General features: G+C 36.2%; 2 protein-coding genes across 9 annotated transcripts in view; one reads left to right on the top strand and one right to left on the bottom strand.

Annotated features, from left to right (window-relative positions):
- The window catches only part of LOC131063724 (uncharacterized), a 125,540-nt gene that overhangs the window by 99,162 nt on the left and 11,024 nt on the right, over positions 1-15,354 (top strand). For all 8 annotated transcript variants that reach the window (XM_057997633.2, XM_057997629.2, XM_057997628.2 and 5 more), the window contains 2 exons: positions 8,099-8,177; positions 12,233-12,593. In XM_057997633.2, the coding sequence (XP_057853616.2) occupies positions 8,099-8,177; positions 12,233-12,593 (440 nt within the window). The remainder of the gene's footprint in view (positions 1-8,098; positions 8,178-12,232; positions 12,594-15,354) is intronic.
- Positions 3,736-5,188, bottom strand: LOC131857463 (uncharacterized). Its single transcript, XM_059210089.1, has 2 exons — positions 4,350-5,188; positions 3,736-4,237 (listed from the first exon to the last, which is right to left on the bottom strand). Exons 1-2 carry the CDS (start codon positions 5,084-5,086, stop codon positions 3,910-3,912), a joined length of 1,065 nt encoding a protein of 354 aa, XP_059066072.1. The 5' UTR covers positions 5,087-5,188; the 3' UTR covers positions 3,736-3,909.

Genomic DNA, 15,354 nt, shown 5'->3' with positions numbered 1-15,354 from the left:
GAGAATCTTTAATCACAAAACCCGCCCTTGCAATACTCGAGTTTCTTGGAAGGCTCATCAAAGTTTAACTTCACCTAGCCTTAAAAGCAATCAATTTATCATCATGATCACTTTTCTTATTGCCCATCATTCCATTAATGGGATTTTATCAAAGTTTTCTTATACATTTATTTCAGTGAGAAATCAATGAAGAATGTCATCTTTTCCACTTTGAATATGTCTTGTTTATACTTATTTATTTGAACTTTGAGTGGTTGAGTGGTTGATGGTTTTTCATTTTACCATCCACCACTCTATCATTTAGTATCAAAGCAAGTTCAAATCGTGTATTGTTGAGTTAAGCTGGTATTCAAAGTTGAGAGAAGTTGACTTTAGTCGAGAGTCAGTTGAAGTGTGTGCAATCCTATTGTTGGTGAGTTGAGTTATTATGAGAAGTTGAGAAGAGAAAAGAAGTTGTAGGTTCAATTGCATTTAGAGGTGTGAGAATGCTTAAAAGAGGAGCAGCTCTTAGAAGAGGTAGAGGAGGTCAAAGAGTGCATCAAAGTGTGTAAATAGGAAGGTGCAAGACTCTTTAGATAGGGGTGCAACTAAGATGGAAGAAGAATTGTGGATTAGCCTTATTATGAAGAGGATGTTTGAGGGAATTTCGCAAGATCTGAAAAGGATCAATGCCACTTGGGAATGGCTTAACTAGAGAAATGTTGGAGTATGGCGAGTGAAGGAGAGGAGAAATGTGGAAGGTGAAGTGTTAGTATAGAACATGCAAGAAATCCATGAACAGAGGGCTAGTTGCTAGTCAGAAAAAAAGGGGAATTGAGAGCATGTGAAAGAAAGAGAGTGTAGGGGATTTCTATTAAAAACTTAGGATAGTTGAGTCTGAAAACAAATAAGTTTGCTAGGAAGATGAATAGCATGGCAAATATAGGAGGATTGGCCCTTATATAGGCTAGGGTTCCAAAAATGATATTGAGGAGGAGGAAGATTGGAAGAGAAGTTGTCTACAAATGTAGTGTGAGATGATGCAGAAGACATTGGATTGAAAACTTTGTATATAAAATCGACAATGGGAAGCCAAGGACCAAAAGAGATTAATTAGATATCAAAATTTTCACATGCTCGAGTTCATTCATCATATTTTATTTTCTTAGTTTCAACTGAGCAACATGTTTACAATCACGCTTTACATGGAAGCCAAGGACCAAAAGAGATTAATTAGATATCAAAATTTTCACATGCTCGAGTTCATTCATCATATTTTATTTTCTTAGTTTCAAACTGAGCAACATGTTTACAATCACACTTTACATGGGAGACAGATGTTGTTATATGCTTGGAAAATAACTTGATTCTGCATGAGCCAGTTCATTCTATGGTCCTGCAGATATGACTCATTTTGGATTTTTCAAGGGGATTGTGTTTGAAATCATCTTGAAATGACCATGTTAGATGTCACTTTTGGTCAAAGTCTCAATAGTTGCAGTGAACATAACTTTTTGTATGTACTTGAAATTGAGTGGGGTTTCCCTTTGAAATCATATAATTTTTAAAGAGAAATCTAGTAATTCCATCAAAATTGACGTTGCATGAGGTTTTGCCTAGAAGATGCCATTTTGAAGCAATAGTACCTTGCAAAGACCATAATACATTGATAAGGACTCCAGATTTAGTGTGTTTTTTGGTTTTGTGTATATTTCAAAGAGGGATACAATAATGAAGTAAAATTTCTAATATAAGGTGTCTTTTTTGGTGAACCTTCTAGAAGTAGTTTTGGTAGTATTGCCAACACCTATGAAGATAATTTTGAGGCATCGGTGTGACAACATTTCTATTGAAAAAAGAATGTGTAGTATTGTGCATAGTTGAACTACTCGCGACTCGGCTCGACTCGCCAAGCCCTTGGGAAGAAAACTCGGCGAAAACTCGGGAAAAACTCGGCAACTTAAAAACACACTTAAACTTAGTAAAAAACGCATTTTTTTTTGCAATTTTTAATGAGAAGATGCATCCAATGAGTCAATAAATGATAACACAAAAGAAACAAGCTGATTCTAGATATATTTAAATGCAAAGTGTCTACAAAATCGCATCCTCATGAGGAATGCTGATGGCTGGAAGCCTGAAGCAAAATAGTAAATTACTAAATAGTTTTTGTAAAACCAAAAGTAAATACATCATCACAAATTACAATTACAACTTCCTCTTCCTAGCTCTAGCAAAAACATGGGGAGAGGTAGAACTAGAGGGTCTAGACTGTCTAGTCGTATAAGTCTGCTGTGGGACTGGGTGTGACTGTGCCTCCTCGCTCGGTATGGTTGATTGAGACTCATCCTCCATCCTGGATGAAGCTATGTCTCCACCTGCCTCTGGCACTGGCAATGAATCCTCATCCTCATCCTCATCCTCATCCTCCTCAATGTCATCCAGCCTGAAACCAAATCCACCCCCCTCCTCCATAGCCTGCCTCTCCAAATCAGTGATGTCAGTGTCGGAAAACAATGGAGGCTGCTCCTGTGATGTCCAATCACTGTAAGGATCTATATCATCCAAGTCAATTGGACCACCTTCTAGTTCCTCTACCTTCTTTATGCGCAATCGAAGATTATATTGCACGTAGACAAGGTCATTGAGCCGTTTCTGCGCTAAGTTGCTCCTCTTCTTCGTGTGGATTGCTTCAAACAAGCTCCAATTGCGCTCACAATTGGATGAACTGCAAGGCTGACATAAGACTCTGAGGGCAAATTTTTTGAGATGTGGGGTGTTTCCACCCCAATTTTGCCACCAAGCATCTGCAAAATAAATAAAATGGAAAAGTTAGAAAGCAAAGAGAAAAGAGAAAACATAATTTATCAATCATTTTAGTCTTTAGATCCCAAAATCCAAATGGCAAATGTTATACCTGGGGTTTGAGTGGTTCTTCCTCTCCTAGCTAGCTCTGAAGAGAATAGCTTACCCCTTCCTCCCTCATAATTTTGGAGCTCACTCACAATGAGGTCTCTCTCCTCAATATCAGGTACCATCCTCTCAATGCATGTACTGAGGCCCTCCATGACTTCTCCATTCGAATCTGAGTAAGAACCCCCGAACCTAAAACGAGGGTTGAGGAAGTACCCTGCTGCATGAATGGGTTGGTGGAGCTGATTGTTCCACCTCCTATCAACAATTTCCCAAATGGGATCAAATTTGAGCCTATCCCCCTTGTAGTAATTTTTGATCGACTCTTTGGCCCTATCCATGGCCTCATAAAGATATCCCATTGGGGTTTTATCCCCATCCACCAAGCGAAGAACTCGAACCAAGGGCTCTGACATCTACAATTGAAAAATACAAATTACAAAAAGATCAAAATTTAAATAATGAAGTTACAAATTAGTAATGAGAGACTTGAATCAAGAATAACTAAAATTTAAAAATTAAAGTTTTGAAGTAACAACCTTAACAATCTCTGCAGCCCTTTGTGCAAATTGGTTGTCGAAGACTATGCATGCGACAGCCTCTCCTTCAGGCTTCTTTGAATAAGGTGAGTTAAGCCATTCTCCACTCACAAACATTTGTTTCAAAGAAGTCAATGCAGCAAGAATGCTTTGCAACGTCAAGAAAATCGTTGCAAACCTTGTGACACCAGCTCTCACCAAATCTTTCCCTTGCGTGTGTTGTCTCATCAAATTTAGGACCCAAGGGTGATTGTAGATATATTTGGTGATCCTCCTTGCATCTTCCACAACTGGAGTCACCCACTCAAGTTTTCCTATGTCCTCCAAAAGAAGGTCAAGGACATGTGCTGCACAAGGTGTCCAAAAAAGAGTGGGGTGCCTCTCTTGGAGGATTCTTCCTGCAAAAGAAGAATTTATTCTTAAGAAATATGCAACCAAGTAAAACAAAGCCCACAACAAATGAGAATATTGCTAATGCCTAAAGGTGATAATTCAAAAGGATTCTACCTGCTGACACATATGCTGCTGCATTATCTGTGATGATTTGCACCACATTCTCTACCCCCACCTCCATGATGACACGCTCCAACATTCCAGCCAATGTTTTTGCATTTTTCACCTTGTTGGAGGCATCGACAGATTTCAAGAACACTACATTGTCCTTGCAAGCGACCAAAAAATTGATGATGGTGCGGTTCTTGCCATCTGTCCACCCATCAGAAAGAATGGTGCAGCCATAATTTGCCCAATCAATTTTTTGATCCTCCATCACTTCTCTTGCCCTAGCAACTGCATTTGTGAGCAACCTGTAAGTGCAAAGTGAAATTAGGTATTAGTACACAATTTTGATTTAATAAACAAGAAATCTAAAAAATAATTAAAAATGAAATCAAGTGGACTATGTAGTAATTTACTAACCTCCCACTCAAATCCCTGCGAGAAGGGGCCTTGTACCCCTTTCCAGAAACTGTCATAGCAGTCACCAAATTCAACCAATAAGCATTCTCCGCCACATTGAATGCAATGTTGTTGAAGTACCAAAAATCAGCAACTGCAATGTCAGTTTTCTCATGTACCTCCTTATTCCATCCACTAGCCTCTAATGATGGTTGTCCTCCAGGTGTGTTTCTGGGCACAAAATAATCACCTATCGAACCTGATCGTTGTGATGGAAGTGGATCAGGGCCCCGGCCAGGTACTCTACTAGAGGAAGCAGAAGCAATGGGCGAGCTGATGGTCGGTTTGCGGATACGTGGGCCACGCCGAGAGCCCACTATGCCCTCAAGTGCTTCTTCTTCCTCTTCAAGGTCAATAGAAACACCTTGAGATTCAGCTATGGCTGATCTCATGGCTAGTTTTGCCCTCTCCCTTTGCAGTTTCTTCTCTTCCCCAGCTGCAAGTAGGGCATTCATTTGTCTTTTTATTTCTTCATTGGTCCCAGGGCATGCTCTAGCATCATGCCTATCTATTCCTGCAAGGTGGTATTTGAGGCGGTTGATGCCTCCATGAAGTATTCTCTCACACTTTATGCATATAATTGACCCAGGATCGGGTCCCTCATAGGCATACCTCCATGCCCCATCTCTAGCACCTCTAGGACGGGTGCCTATAAATCCAGATGGGCATGGATCTAGTGGCCATTGCTCCCTTGCCATGATTAATGCTTACTTAACCTACACATACAAAGTGCAAAAAAAAATTAACATTTTAGTTAAACAATTTAGCACTAAGCAAACTATCTACATTAGTTTAAATAAATTTAGACATCATTCGAAGTTTTTTTAATAAAAAAGTAGGGTTTGAATTTTTTTTTGAAAACTAGATTCTTCAAAAAAATTGTGAAAATTCAACAAGAATTGTGTTAAATCTTGTGTAAATAACTTAGAAATGATTTAGACTACCTAGGAATCATTTGTAATCAATCTAAATGCAACAAAAAATAAACAAATTGTTTTAAAAAAGCATAGAAAAAAAAATTAAAAAACTTACTTGGAATCTGATTTTCCTTTCAAATCCCCTTCAAATCCACTTGGAATCACTCAATAACCACCCCAAATCACCTTCCAAGCCTTCCAAATGAGTTTCCCCCTTCTCAGCCCAAAACATAATTGGAAAACAAAAAACAAATGAATTTAAGTTTTTGGCAAAAACTCGCCAAAAACTCGGCGAGTTTCCTGGCGAGTAGAAGTCATTACTACTCGCTAGGCCCAAAAACTCGGCGAGTTTTTGTCACTCGCCGACTTTTTGGCGAGTATGTCATCTATGGTATTGTGCAGCTGACACCATGTTGTTTATTTTATTGCGTAACAACAGTGCTTTGGAGGGCTCAAATCTTGGTCCAAGACATCATATGGTTGATCAAATGACTATCTTGTGGTGTTGTGGCCACAATATCATGCTGAATTCCTCAGTGTGGGAGGATTGACACATGTCACAGTGACACTCATGTCGTGTAACACTTAATAAGAGCCATTTCATGAAATGTTGTCAGAGTGTAGTAATTTACAGAGGTATGCCATGTGCCATTTGATGCTTGGATGCATGTCGTGATGCCATATTAGAGATGAGTTTCCTTTCATCCATCTGAAGTAGTTTATCTTGGGACATTTCGTCTCAATGTCTGAAGTCTTACAATGGTTTGGAGGAGAATTGTTTCATCTTTCCCTGTAATTATACTTCCCTCTTGTAATGGTCAAGAACAATGAAGATAAATACTAGGTCCAAATTAGAGAGGGGATTTTGGAACTTGCTAGAGTAGAAGCTGCAAAGTGAGGGAAGTTTTCAAGGAAGCGAGTGAGTGCAGATTGCAAGAGAGATTATTAGGAAATAAAAAAGTCATCACGTGTAGATTGTGTTTGTAATTTGAGTTTGAGAGTAGTGTGTAGGTGAGTGGTGTCTTTATGCATTTCTTCTAACCAACGCTTTTCTGATTTTTCATGCACACCAAACTATGGATGAAAGATATTGTTGCACTGAATTTCACACAGCTTGATTTGCATGTTTAGTCAACTGATAAAAACAACTCAGATAACAAATGAGAGCAAACTGTTTTATTTTGTTAACTGATCGAACAGAATTACAATAGTTGAATGCACATATTCACTGGCTGTATATCTGTAAATCCAATGCTAAACTGGGATTCGGCCCCTTTACAGTATTCTAGAACAGTATGATCAGATTTATAAATAGATGTCTAGATGGAGATTTAACGCTATAGTATGATCCTGAGTGCTTTTGGGACAGTTTGCTGGTTAGCACCTCGGAGGGAAACCCCAGATTTGATGTATACCTCTGCTCTTTATTGCTCAGCTGAGTGGTAAAAGTATAGGTTAGTGGTTCTACTTGTTCCTTCATCTAGCTGTGGAAATGATAGAATCCAACTGTGATAGTTGATGCCTGAGCTAGGGTTTGAGGTGTGATCACCCTCAAATGCTTGTTGCCTGGTGGATGCTGGCTGCTCCAAGGTTAATTGCCTGGTCTGCAATGATTGCAATGCCTGGTTGCTGTTTGGTATACTTCAGGTACTGCCGAAGAATGGTTCACACGACTGCCACCTAGGAATTGATGTAGATGGCTGGCACTCTAATGTAAATTTGCTGATGACAACCTGAATCAACACTATGGTTATTAGTCTTACCTTCTAAATGATGTCGCCCTAGATTGTATGGTTGGAGGTGTAGAATGCAGGGTTGTAGATCTGAGTTGCTGCCTCCTGGAAAAATGGTGATCTGCTGTTGCACCTTTGTGAAATGCTCCTGCTGGGTTCAACTTGGCGGTGATAGGGTGGCCTGCTGCCTGAAGGAATGAATTAAGGTCTGCCCAAGTTCAGATCTGCTCTGCCTGGTAGTTTCCAGCCAACATCTGATGAATAACTTGCCACACATCAACATTAACATGCAACATTTGATATTTGTAATTAGCAGAGTCTGCAATCCGCAATCCTGTAAGGGATTGCAATCTGAGGTGAGGGTTTGCATCCTACCTCAGGTCTGCAAATGAGGGGTTTTGTCCTCGCTGCAAAACAACTGGAAAATACCAGTTATAAAATAGCGGACAAAAAAATGATTATTTGTACCTCAAAATGACCAGCTGCCTGGTTTATATTTTTGCTCAACTTTTTAGATCCCATGGGTCCAAGGTTGGTACCCAGTTTTTAAATTTAAATTTGAGAGTTAATTTAACTTAATATATTTTATATTAATTATTTATTAAATAAATATTTATATATATTTGGTGTTAAAAAACACCTTTGTTAAATATGGTGCTGGAAGCCGACTCAATTTGGAAGGGGTATGCCATCAGTTCTTTGAGAAATCAATAAAGAATTTCATATTCTCCAATTTTAAAGGTAAATTTTATGCTTCAGTTTGTGTACGCTGATTGGTTGAGTTGTCGATGGAAAAATAATTACAGTTAAATCAGAAACATTTAATGCAATATCATGGACAGTGGAACTTTGATATATTTAATTCTCCTCTCCAGTTTTGACATTTCTTGTTGTTTGAGTCATGGCTCATGTACCTTCTCTAGGTTGTGATTGTTATCATGTGAAGTATTTTAAATTTCTAATTATAGGGTTTAATAAGTTTGAAGATCAAGTGGTATATTCCATTAGATGGCTATTTTGTTCCACTGTAATACTCTAACTATAATGTGGTTTTATGTAGGCTCCTTGGGTGCAGTTCGTGCATCTGGTTCCCTATATGAAGAGACATCGTTATCGGATGCTTCATCTGTTACAACTTGGTAAATACACAGGATTCTATTGGCATTGAAGTTGTTTATGGTTGTTTCAATTGCTTTGCACTCCTTTGCAGTTCTTAGATAAAAAGAATATTTAGTCATTTAAGTACTTTTCTCTTGGAGTTATAATATATGCTACAAAATTGATATAGCTTTTTTGTATTTATGTATATTTGTTTGCTAAAATAGATTTTGCTCTTCCACTGACTGACATTTTTTATTTGACAATTGACATGCATAGAATTTGTTATTGACCAAAAATTTTATGGTGTTGATCAGTCATTATCAGCTATAATTTTTGAACAGGGCATGTAAAATTAGAGCGTTCTAATTTCACATAGACTGTGAAGGAACTTTATAAATGACAGGAAAAATGGAAGTTTATTGGATGATAAATGTTGCAGCCTGAACTCTAACATAGAAGCTGCTTGTATGAACCTTTATGATTTTAATTAGATCTCGAATGAATCTCATTACCTCACTTCACCGATTAAAGATTAGTCATGGCTAAATTAGCTTTTAATAACATTGTATGGTTAAAAATTTTCAGATTTTTGCTTTGCATATTTTTTTGAACAGATTTTTCTTGAAAAGAACTACACAGGTGTTTCTGTCTTTTAAAAATGCTTATACAGTTCTTATCCAGACAAATATGATCAAAACACCTTGTTTAATACCTTTAATTCTATTAAACCATTCATAATCAGATGCTAGGTTATACTGTACATAGGTGAAGAGAATATGCATATACTCTTAGATCTTATACATCACCTTATGGATGTATAAAATCCCATTCCTTTATAATCTAAGGCATCATTCTTGTTAATCTTCATAAAAATTTCAGCTTGTGAGTTCTTTTCAAGATCATAGGATGTTTATAACTTCCTATAGGGTGTTAAAGCTACTCTCCAAATCTTACTATGCATGAGATAGCAACCATAAACGAGCATTGCGTATAATTGAAATTCTATCAAGCACTCTTATATTATTTCTTATTTTATAATTTATTTTATCATCTTTGAGCATAACAGAATTTTTTTCCATAGCTGAGCTGTTTTCTTCTATTGTAGAAATGAGCAAAGCCTTTAGCAGTGAGATGCATGATAGGAAAGACTGGTCTGGAAACCATCTCATGCCTTCGATACTAATTCCAAATACTTTAAAACTTATGTGTGGAATATCCTTTAGCATTATATTTTAGAGATTAGCATGTCATAAAAGAACCAGAACATGTTACATCACTTCTGCCCAACGAGAAACAAATTACAAATTTACATACTGTCTTGTTCTTGACAATTTCAAGGACTACCTGTGGTTAGGTAGCTATATAACAACAATCAACTTATGTCATTGATCTTCAAAGCATTCAATTTTAATGTATTATAATACAACATTGTCACTGATATACCAATACTCTTACACCCCTCTCTATTGTTCACATTTTTTCTAAAACCAAGCATACTGCTAAATTTGATAAAGTTATCTTGACCTAAGGAGATCTCTGCTGCCTGCCCGTGTCTTGCAGAATACTACAACTCAATTTCTCCATCTCAACAGGCTGTTAGTTGAAATTTTGGTGCACTTAACTATTTTTGGTACATCTATGATGAACAAAGTTTTAGAAGCATCAATATTCTCTATTAGAAATGAGAGTGTTCTCTGGTATGAACAAAAAATGGAATTTCCATAGTTATTAGACAATATGATAGATTTAAATTAGGACACATGAGCTTCTGTCACAGTAAATCCAAAAAACTAATAAAGAAAGGATCATTCATGCTATAGCCAAAATTGGAGGCAATTCAAAGATTGACACCCCTATCTTTGCAAATAGTATGAATCATGAGAATTTGATTGATGGGATTAATGATTAGTGTACATTGATTTTGAACAAGTAGAGAATTCTAAGAGACTGAAGTTCACATGCACTAAAATGAAGGGCCATGCATACCTCTGTTGGGATCAAGAATTGTTGACTTTGTTTCGATGATGAGAAATATGTAAAGCCAGATTGGAAGCTCTGGAGACTACAACTAAGAGGAGCTGTAGCAAAAAGAGTGAAAAGGGAGAAGCCGCCAAAGACCAACTGTAAAATTTGGAGGGAAATCCTAGACTAGAAGAAAGGACCATCCATGTTAAATCCAAATTGGAGGTAATCCAAAATTTACAGCCCTAGCTTTTAAAGAAGTATGAATCCCAAAGATTTGATAAATTGGATTACAGAGATAGAGAAGTACTTTGATTATGAACAAATAGAGGACCTTAAGAGACTAAAGTTCATATGCACTAAATTGAAGGGTCATGCATCCCTCTAGTGGGATCAATAGTTGTTGATCTTGTTGATATGATTGGTGATATGATATCCAAACTCTAGATAGTATGGCTGTGAAGCTCAAAGCTTAGTTTTTCCCTGCTTATTATTACATCAGCTGAATTTGTTTCAAAAGTTGCATGCAGTGAGGCAGAAAGAGTTGAATGTAAAAAATTACACTGAATAATTTTTTAACCTAACCATGATGGTAAGTTATATAGAAGATGATAGCAAGAAGATTGTTAGATGTGTGAATGGCCCTAGGATTTGCAGCCAAGATGAATTTGGCTAGCCAAAGTGCATTGTATAGGCAACATATTACTGTTCTTTGAAGACACAAGTGAAGTTGTCCAAGAGTAAATAGAATGAAATAAGAGAATGGAAATCAAACTGGCGAAAGAGGCCTTAATAGTGTGTGTTCTAAAATGTGTCCAACATTATCACAGATATGAATATCAAAAAGTAAAAAAAATATAAGTTAGAAAAGAGTGATTAGAGCCTAAACTAAAGAAGAAATGGAAGAGTTGGATCCAATAGAACCTGAACATGGAGAAAAATTGATGTTGTGAAGAGTTTCATTTAAGCTATATAAGAAGGAAGCTGGAGCATGGAAGAGAAGGAGCATTTTCAAAACCATGTACAAGGGAGGAGGTAAGCGTTGTTTGAATAGTAATAGTATAGATAATTTTGTTTCTATTAACCATGATGGTAAGTTATATAGAAGATAATATCAAGAACATTGTTAGATGTGCGAATGGCCCTAGGATTTGCAGCCAAGATGAATTTGGCTAGCCAAAGTGCAATGTGTAGGCAACATATTATTGTTCTTTGAAGACACAAGTGAAGTTGTCTAAGAGTAAATAGAATGAAATAAGAGAATGGAAATCAAACTGGCGGAAGAGGCCTTAATAGTGTGTGTTCTAAATGTGTCTAATATTATCACAGATATGAATATCAAAAAGTAAAGAAAAATTTAAGCTAGAAAAGAGTGCTTAGTGCCCAAACTAAAGAAGAAGTGGAAGAGTTGGATCCAATAGAACCTGAAAGAAGCTGGAGCATGGAAGAGAAGGAGCATTTTCAAAACCATGTACAACGGAGGAGGTAAGCGTTGTTTGGATAGTAATAACATAGATAATTTTGTTTCTATTTAAATGCTCTAGAAAGTAGGGTTAAAATGTACATTTTATTTCACTAGCTTTGAAATATAAGGGAAGAAATTTCCTTGATTTAAGCTCTATTCACGTTAGTTCAGAAGTTTTTTTAAACAGCACTGCAAAACTTATTTGGTTCAAGATGAAATTTTTTCTTTCAGAATTCATTGACTATTCAATTCCTTGAGGATATGATATGGACTCAAGATAATAGTACATTGATAATAGGGATTTGCACTTCACCTTTGTTTTTTTAAACTGGAAATGCTTTGGGCTGATATTTCTTTATGATGTCTCTTGTGCTAGAGTCAGAGTTACAGAATGCCAGAGTGTTTACCTGGCATGTGGAAGTTGATTTGAACAAAACATCCCTTTTAAAACTTGTTTGTGGACTTTTGACCACTATATTTTATGCAACTCTATAAAATGTGCTTTGGAGTTAGTTGTTTGTTATGTGAATGTTTTAAATGGCTTTCTTTGGTCTTGATTTTCTTCCTGCCTTCTTGGCTTTCTGTGCACAATGCCCTTATGCTTCTATGTGTAGATAGCTCACTTCCTTGTTAATATATCTCACTTTTTTAATATTTTGTTTGTAGGGGTGGGAGTGTTGCACGGTATATTTCAGAACTGAATGAAAAAAATAAATTCCTGCAGAGCTTGGAAGAGGAAGATGGTGGGAATCACCATGACAGTATCAAAGCTGGGAATTCCTCCAGTGAAATTGGCACAGAGGACAGAACACGCATCCAATGTTTGGAAAATGGAGTTCAGTACTGGACAGACTATTGTAAAGTACAATTTCATCCCTTGAGTTTGTATGAATTACAAGGCCTATGGAAAGATATCACACCTTTTGACAATTTTGGAAATGGAAGAGAAATTCTTACAGGGCATTCACAAGCAGATGAATTAAGTGATAGACTACGTTTCTTTGTTGAAGAGTGTGATCATATTCAGGTACGTAGTTCATGTGAAACCCTCCTGATAAAAAGGATGATATTTTCAATAAAGATGAATTTCATGCTACCCTAATAAGGTCCAAAGTGAACTTGATACCAAATACTATAAATGTAATAGATTATCAATCTCTTTAGATATGTTTGAAAGGGTCCAAGTCGTAAATGTTAAAGGTTTCATTTAAGATAGGATCTGTGATTAAAAAATCATTTATGAAAATGTAGAATCTCATATTGTCTTTTGGCCCTTTGAAATTTTTTGTGTAATGATCTCAACTGTAAGATTTTGGAAACCTATATTAGAATATAAAATTATTTTGCAAGACAGATGCAAAGAGAGTGGAGCAGAGGAAAAACTGTTGGCTTAACGTAACAAGATAATATATGCATTAAACATTTATCAAAAAAGTTAAGTGCCCAGTGTGAAAGTTGTTCAATTTGTAGATGTTCAGATTTTCAGTTTTCAATCATGCTTTTATTGAACCTGAACAATTGGAAGATTTTCATTTTAACTTCAAAAAGACATAATAAAGTGAGGAAAATTGGTTAACCTTTAACAGAAAGGATTTTTTCCTTTTATCAACTTTTCTTTACTTAATAAAATTGAGAAAAATGTCCTCACCATGATTTTTTCCTCTAAAGCATCTATGGAATATCAAAAGCTAGTGGTTGATGGGCTGCAGTGTGCATCAGCATTTACAATTTTAAACATATTTTGTATTCTACTTTGTTAAGACGGTTATGAATTCTATTTTATGACTGTAGAAACCTTGTATATATGTATATTGTGTGTGTATATTCTGGAGAAATATAGCTTTTTATTTTTCTAGATAAACTTAGTAGTCTCATTTTTTCCTCATAATTGAATGTTAACTGGCACACTACAGAATTACTGGTATGAGTACAAGGAGCAGCTAAGAGCCTAAGACATCCTCAGATACTATTCATGCCCCTTCTTTCATGATTCATGAAATGCAAACCATTGATTCATGAAAACAAACTATTCCTTTGACTTATAGCATGTGGTTCACAAATTTTATTGAAGACAGTGCTATCTTTCTATAATGCAAGAAATTCATTACTGAAATTCTTATATGTTTTTATTACTCAATGCACATGTGCACGCACATACACCACCCTAAACAAAATGTTGGGATGATGTTGTATTGGGGCAAGGAGGTTTTTAGAAAATATACTTATTACCAGATTGCTTGTGAGTGAGCATGGTCATTAAATTTGGTTATTGACATTTATTCTCTCTATATATTATTATTCTTAATAGAAATGGATTTTGTGTAGATGGAATGAGTTGGATGCTAGTAAAGGATATAATATATTATATGTGTGTTGCTTTAATGGGATGATTTATCTTTCATACTATTATATTTGAGATTTGGAACTGTATGCTACAGTTTGTATTTAAGGAGGGTCTGATATAAGAAATATTTGGTCTGCTTCAATACTTTTGTAAGTAAACTGCCTATAAGTCTATATGTAATGATTATGTTATGTTATATGTGGTTCTGAGAAAGTTAGGAATCAGTTGACAGTTGCAAAACTTGCAGGAACATACTATACATGTAATGTAGACGTGAGCATGAGAAGATTATTTACTGCTCTCTTCCCTCTCTCTCTTTATTCACTAGTGTCATGGTCGAATCCTCTTTTATGTTATATGAGCTCAAGGCAATGCACTTTTGATTTAAAGGATGAGGTTTGAGTTTGAGATTGAAAATCCAATGAAGACAAGAACATAGCCCAGGATTTACACACCTGGGGAGAAGTGAGAGATCCAAAACAAGATCAGAGCACAAAAGAAACAGCTTTTCTGTGTTTCTTCAAACAATAGAATGCAACCGGCCTTTGCGGCCAAATATGACAACAAACCTGCATGACAGATTGAGAGTATCAGATAATGGCTCCATATGTGAAAGGGAGAATTTCATTGCTCAAAGATAGAAGCAGGATTTGCAAGAACTCCTTGCTAAATGAGGTGTTCGTAAAATACCAAAACAATTCATGGTTCAGTGAGATGCTTTCATTCTTGGGGCATATCAAACTAAACTTTGATGCAGTATCTAAAAGCAATCCAGGCTTTACCTGGGGGGCAGAGACACTGATGGTTAACTATGCTAATATATTGTGAAAATAATGGAAGGAGCATTACACTGGTTGAATGCCCAGCGTTAATAGCTGGCCTCAAGATAGCCAAGGTGTCATGTCCCCACATTCGTAGTAAAAATAATTGATATATTTTTGCCATAACATATGTAAAACCATAATGAAATTATTATATTGCATTAATATTTTAAAAAATTGATATCATATTAATAATTTACACTTTATATTGATTAATGATTATTTTAATCAGCAATGTTCAAAGATTCATTAATATATATATATATATATATATATATATATATATATATATATATATATATACATTATACAACAAACAACAGAAGGTGACTATATAGGTTTGATCTTTCCAAAGGCCTGATGATTTTCTTCGTGAATCGGTGGGATGACCAAATGTCACCCACGTCAGACTTTGGAGGGCCCCGCTAGGCAAAGGAGAGCGACTCTTCATGTAGGAGCGCTGCCAAGTGAATCGTCATGGCATACCCCCCTTTTGGTGCGAATGGGGAAGGGAAAAAGGGAGCACGAAGAAACACTTGAAGACGGCAGTAAGGTCAAAGGAAGCAGTTGGAACCAGTGACCAGGTACATAGATTTCTGATTTAGTATAAAAGCATACTCCAG

Source organism: Cryptomeria japonica, chromosome 8 (genome assembly GCF_030272615.1).
Source record: "Cryptomeria japonica chromosome 8, Sugi_1.0, whole genome shotgun sequence".
NCBI classification, from domain to species: domain Eukaryota; kingdom Viridiplantae; phylum Streptophyta; class Pinopsida; order Cupressales; family Cupressaceae; genus Cryptomeria; species Cryptomeria japonica.
Note: the sequence above shows the minus strand (reverse complement) of the source record. Positions and strands in the feature narration are given on the sequence as shown.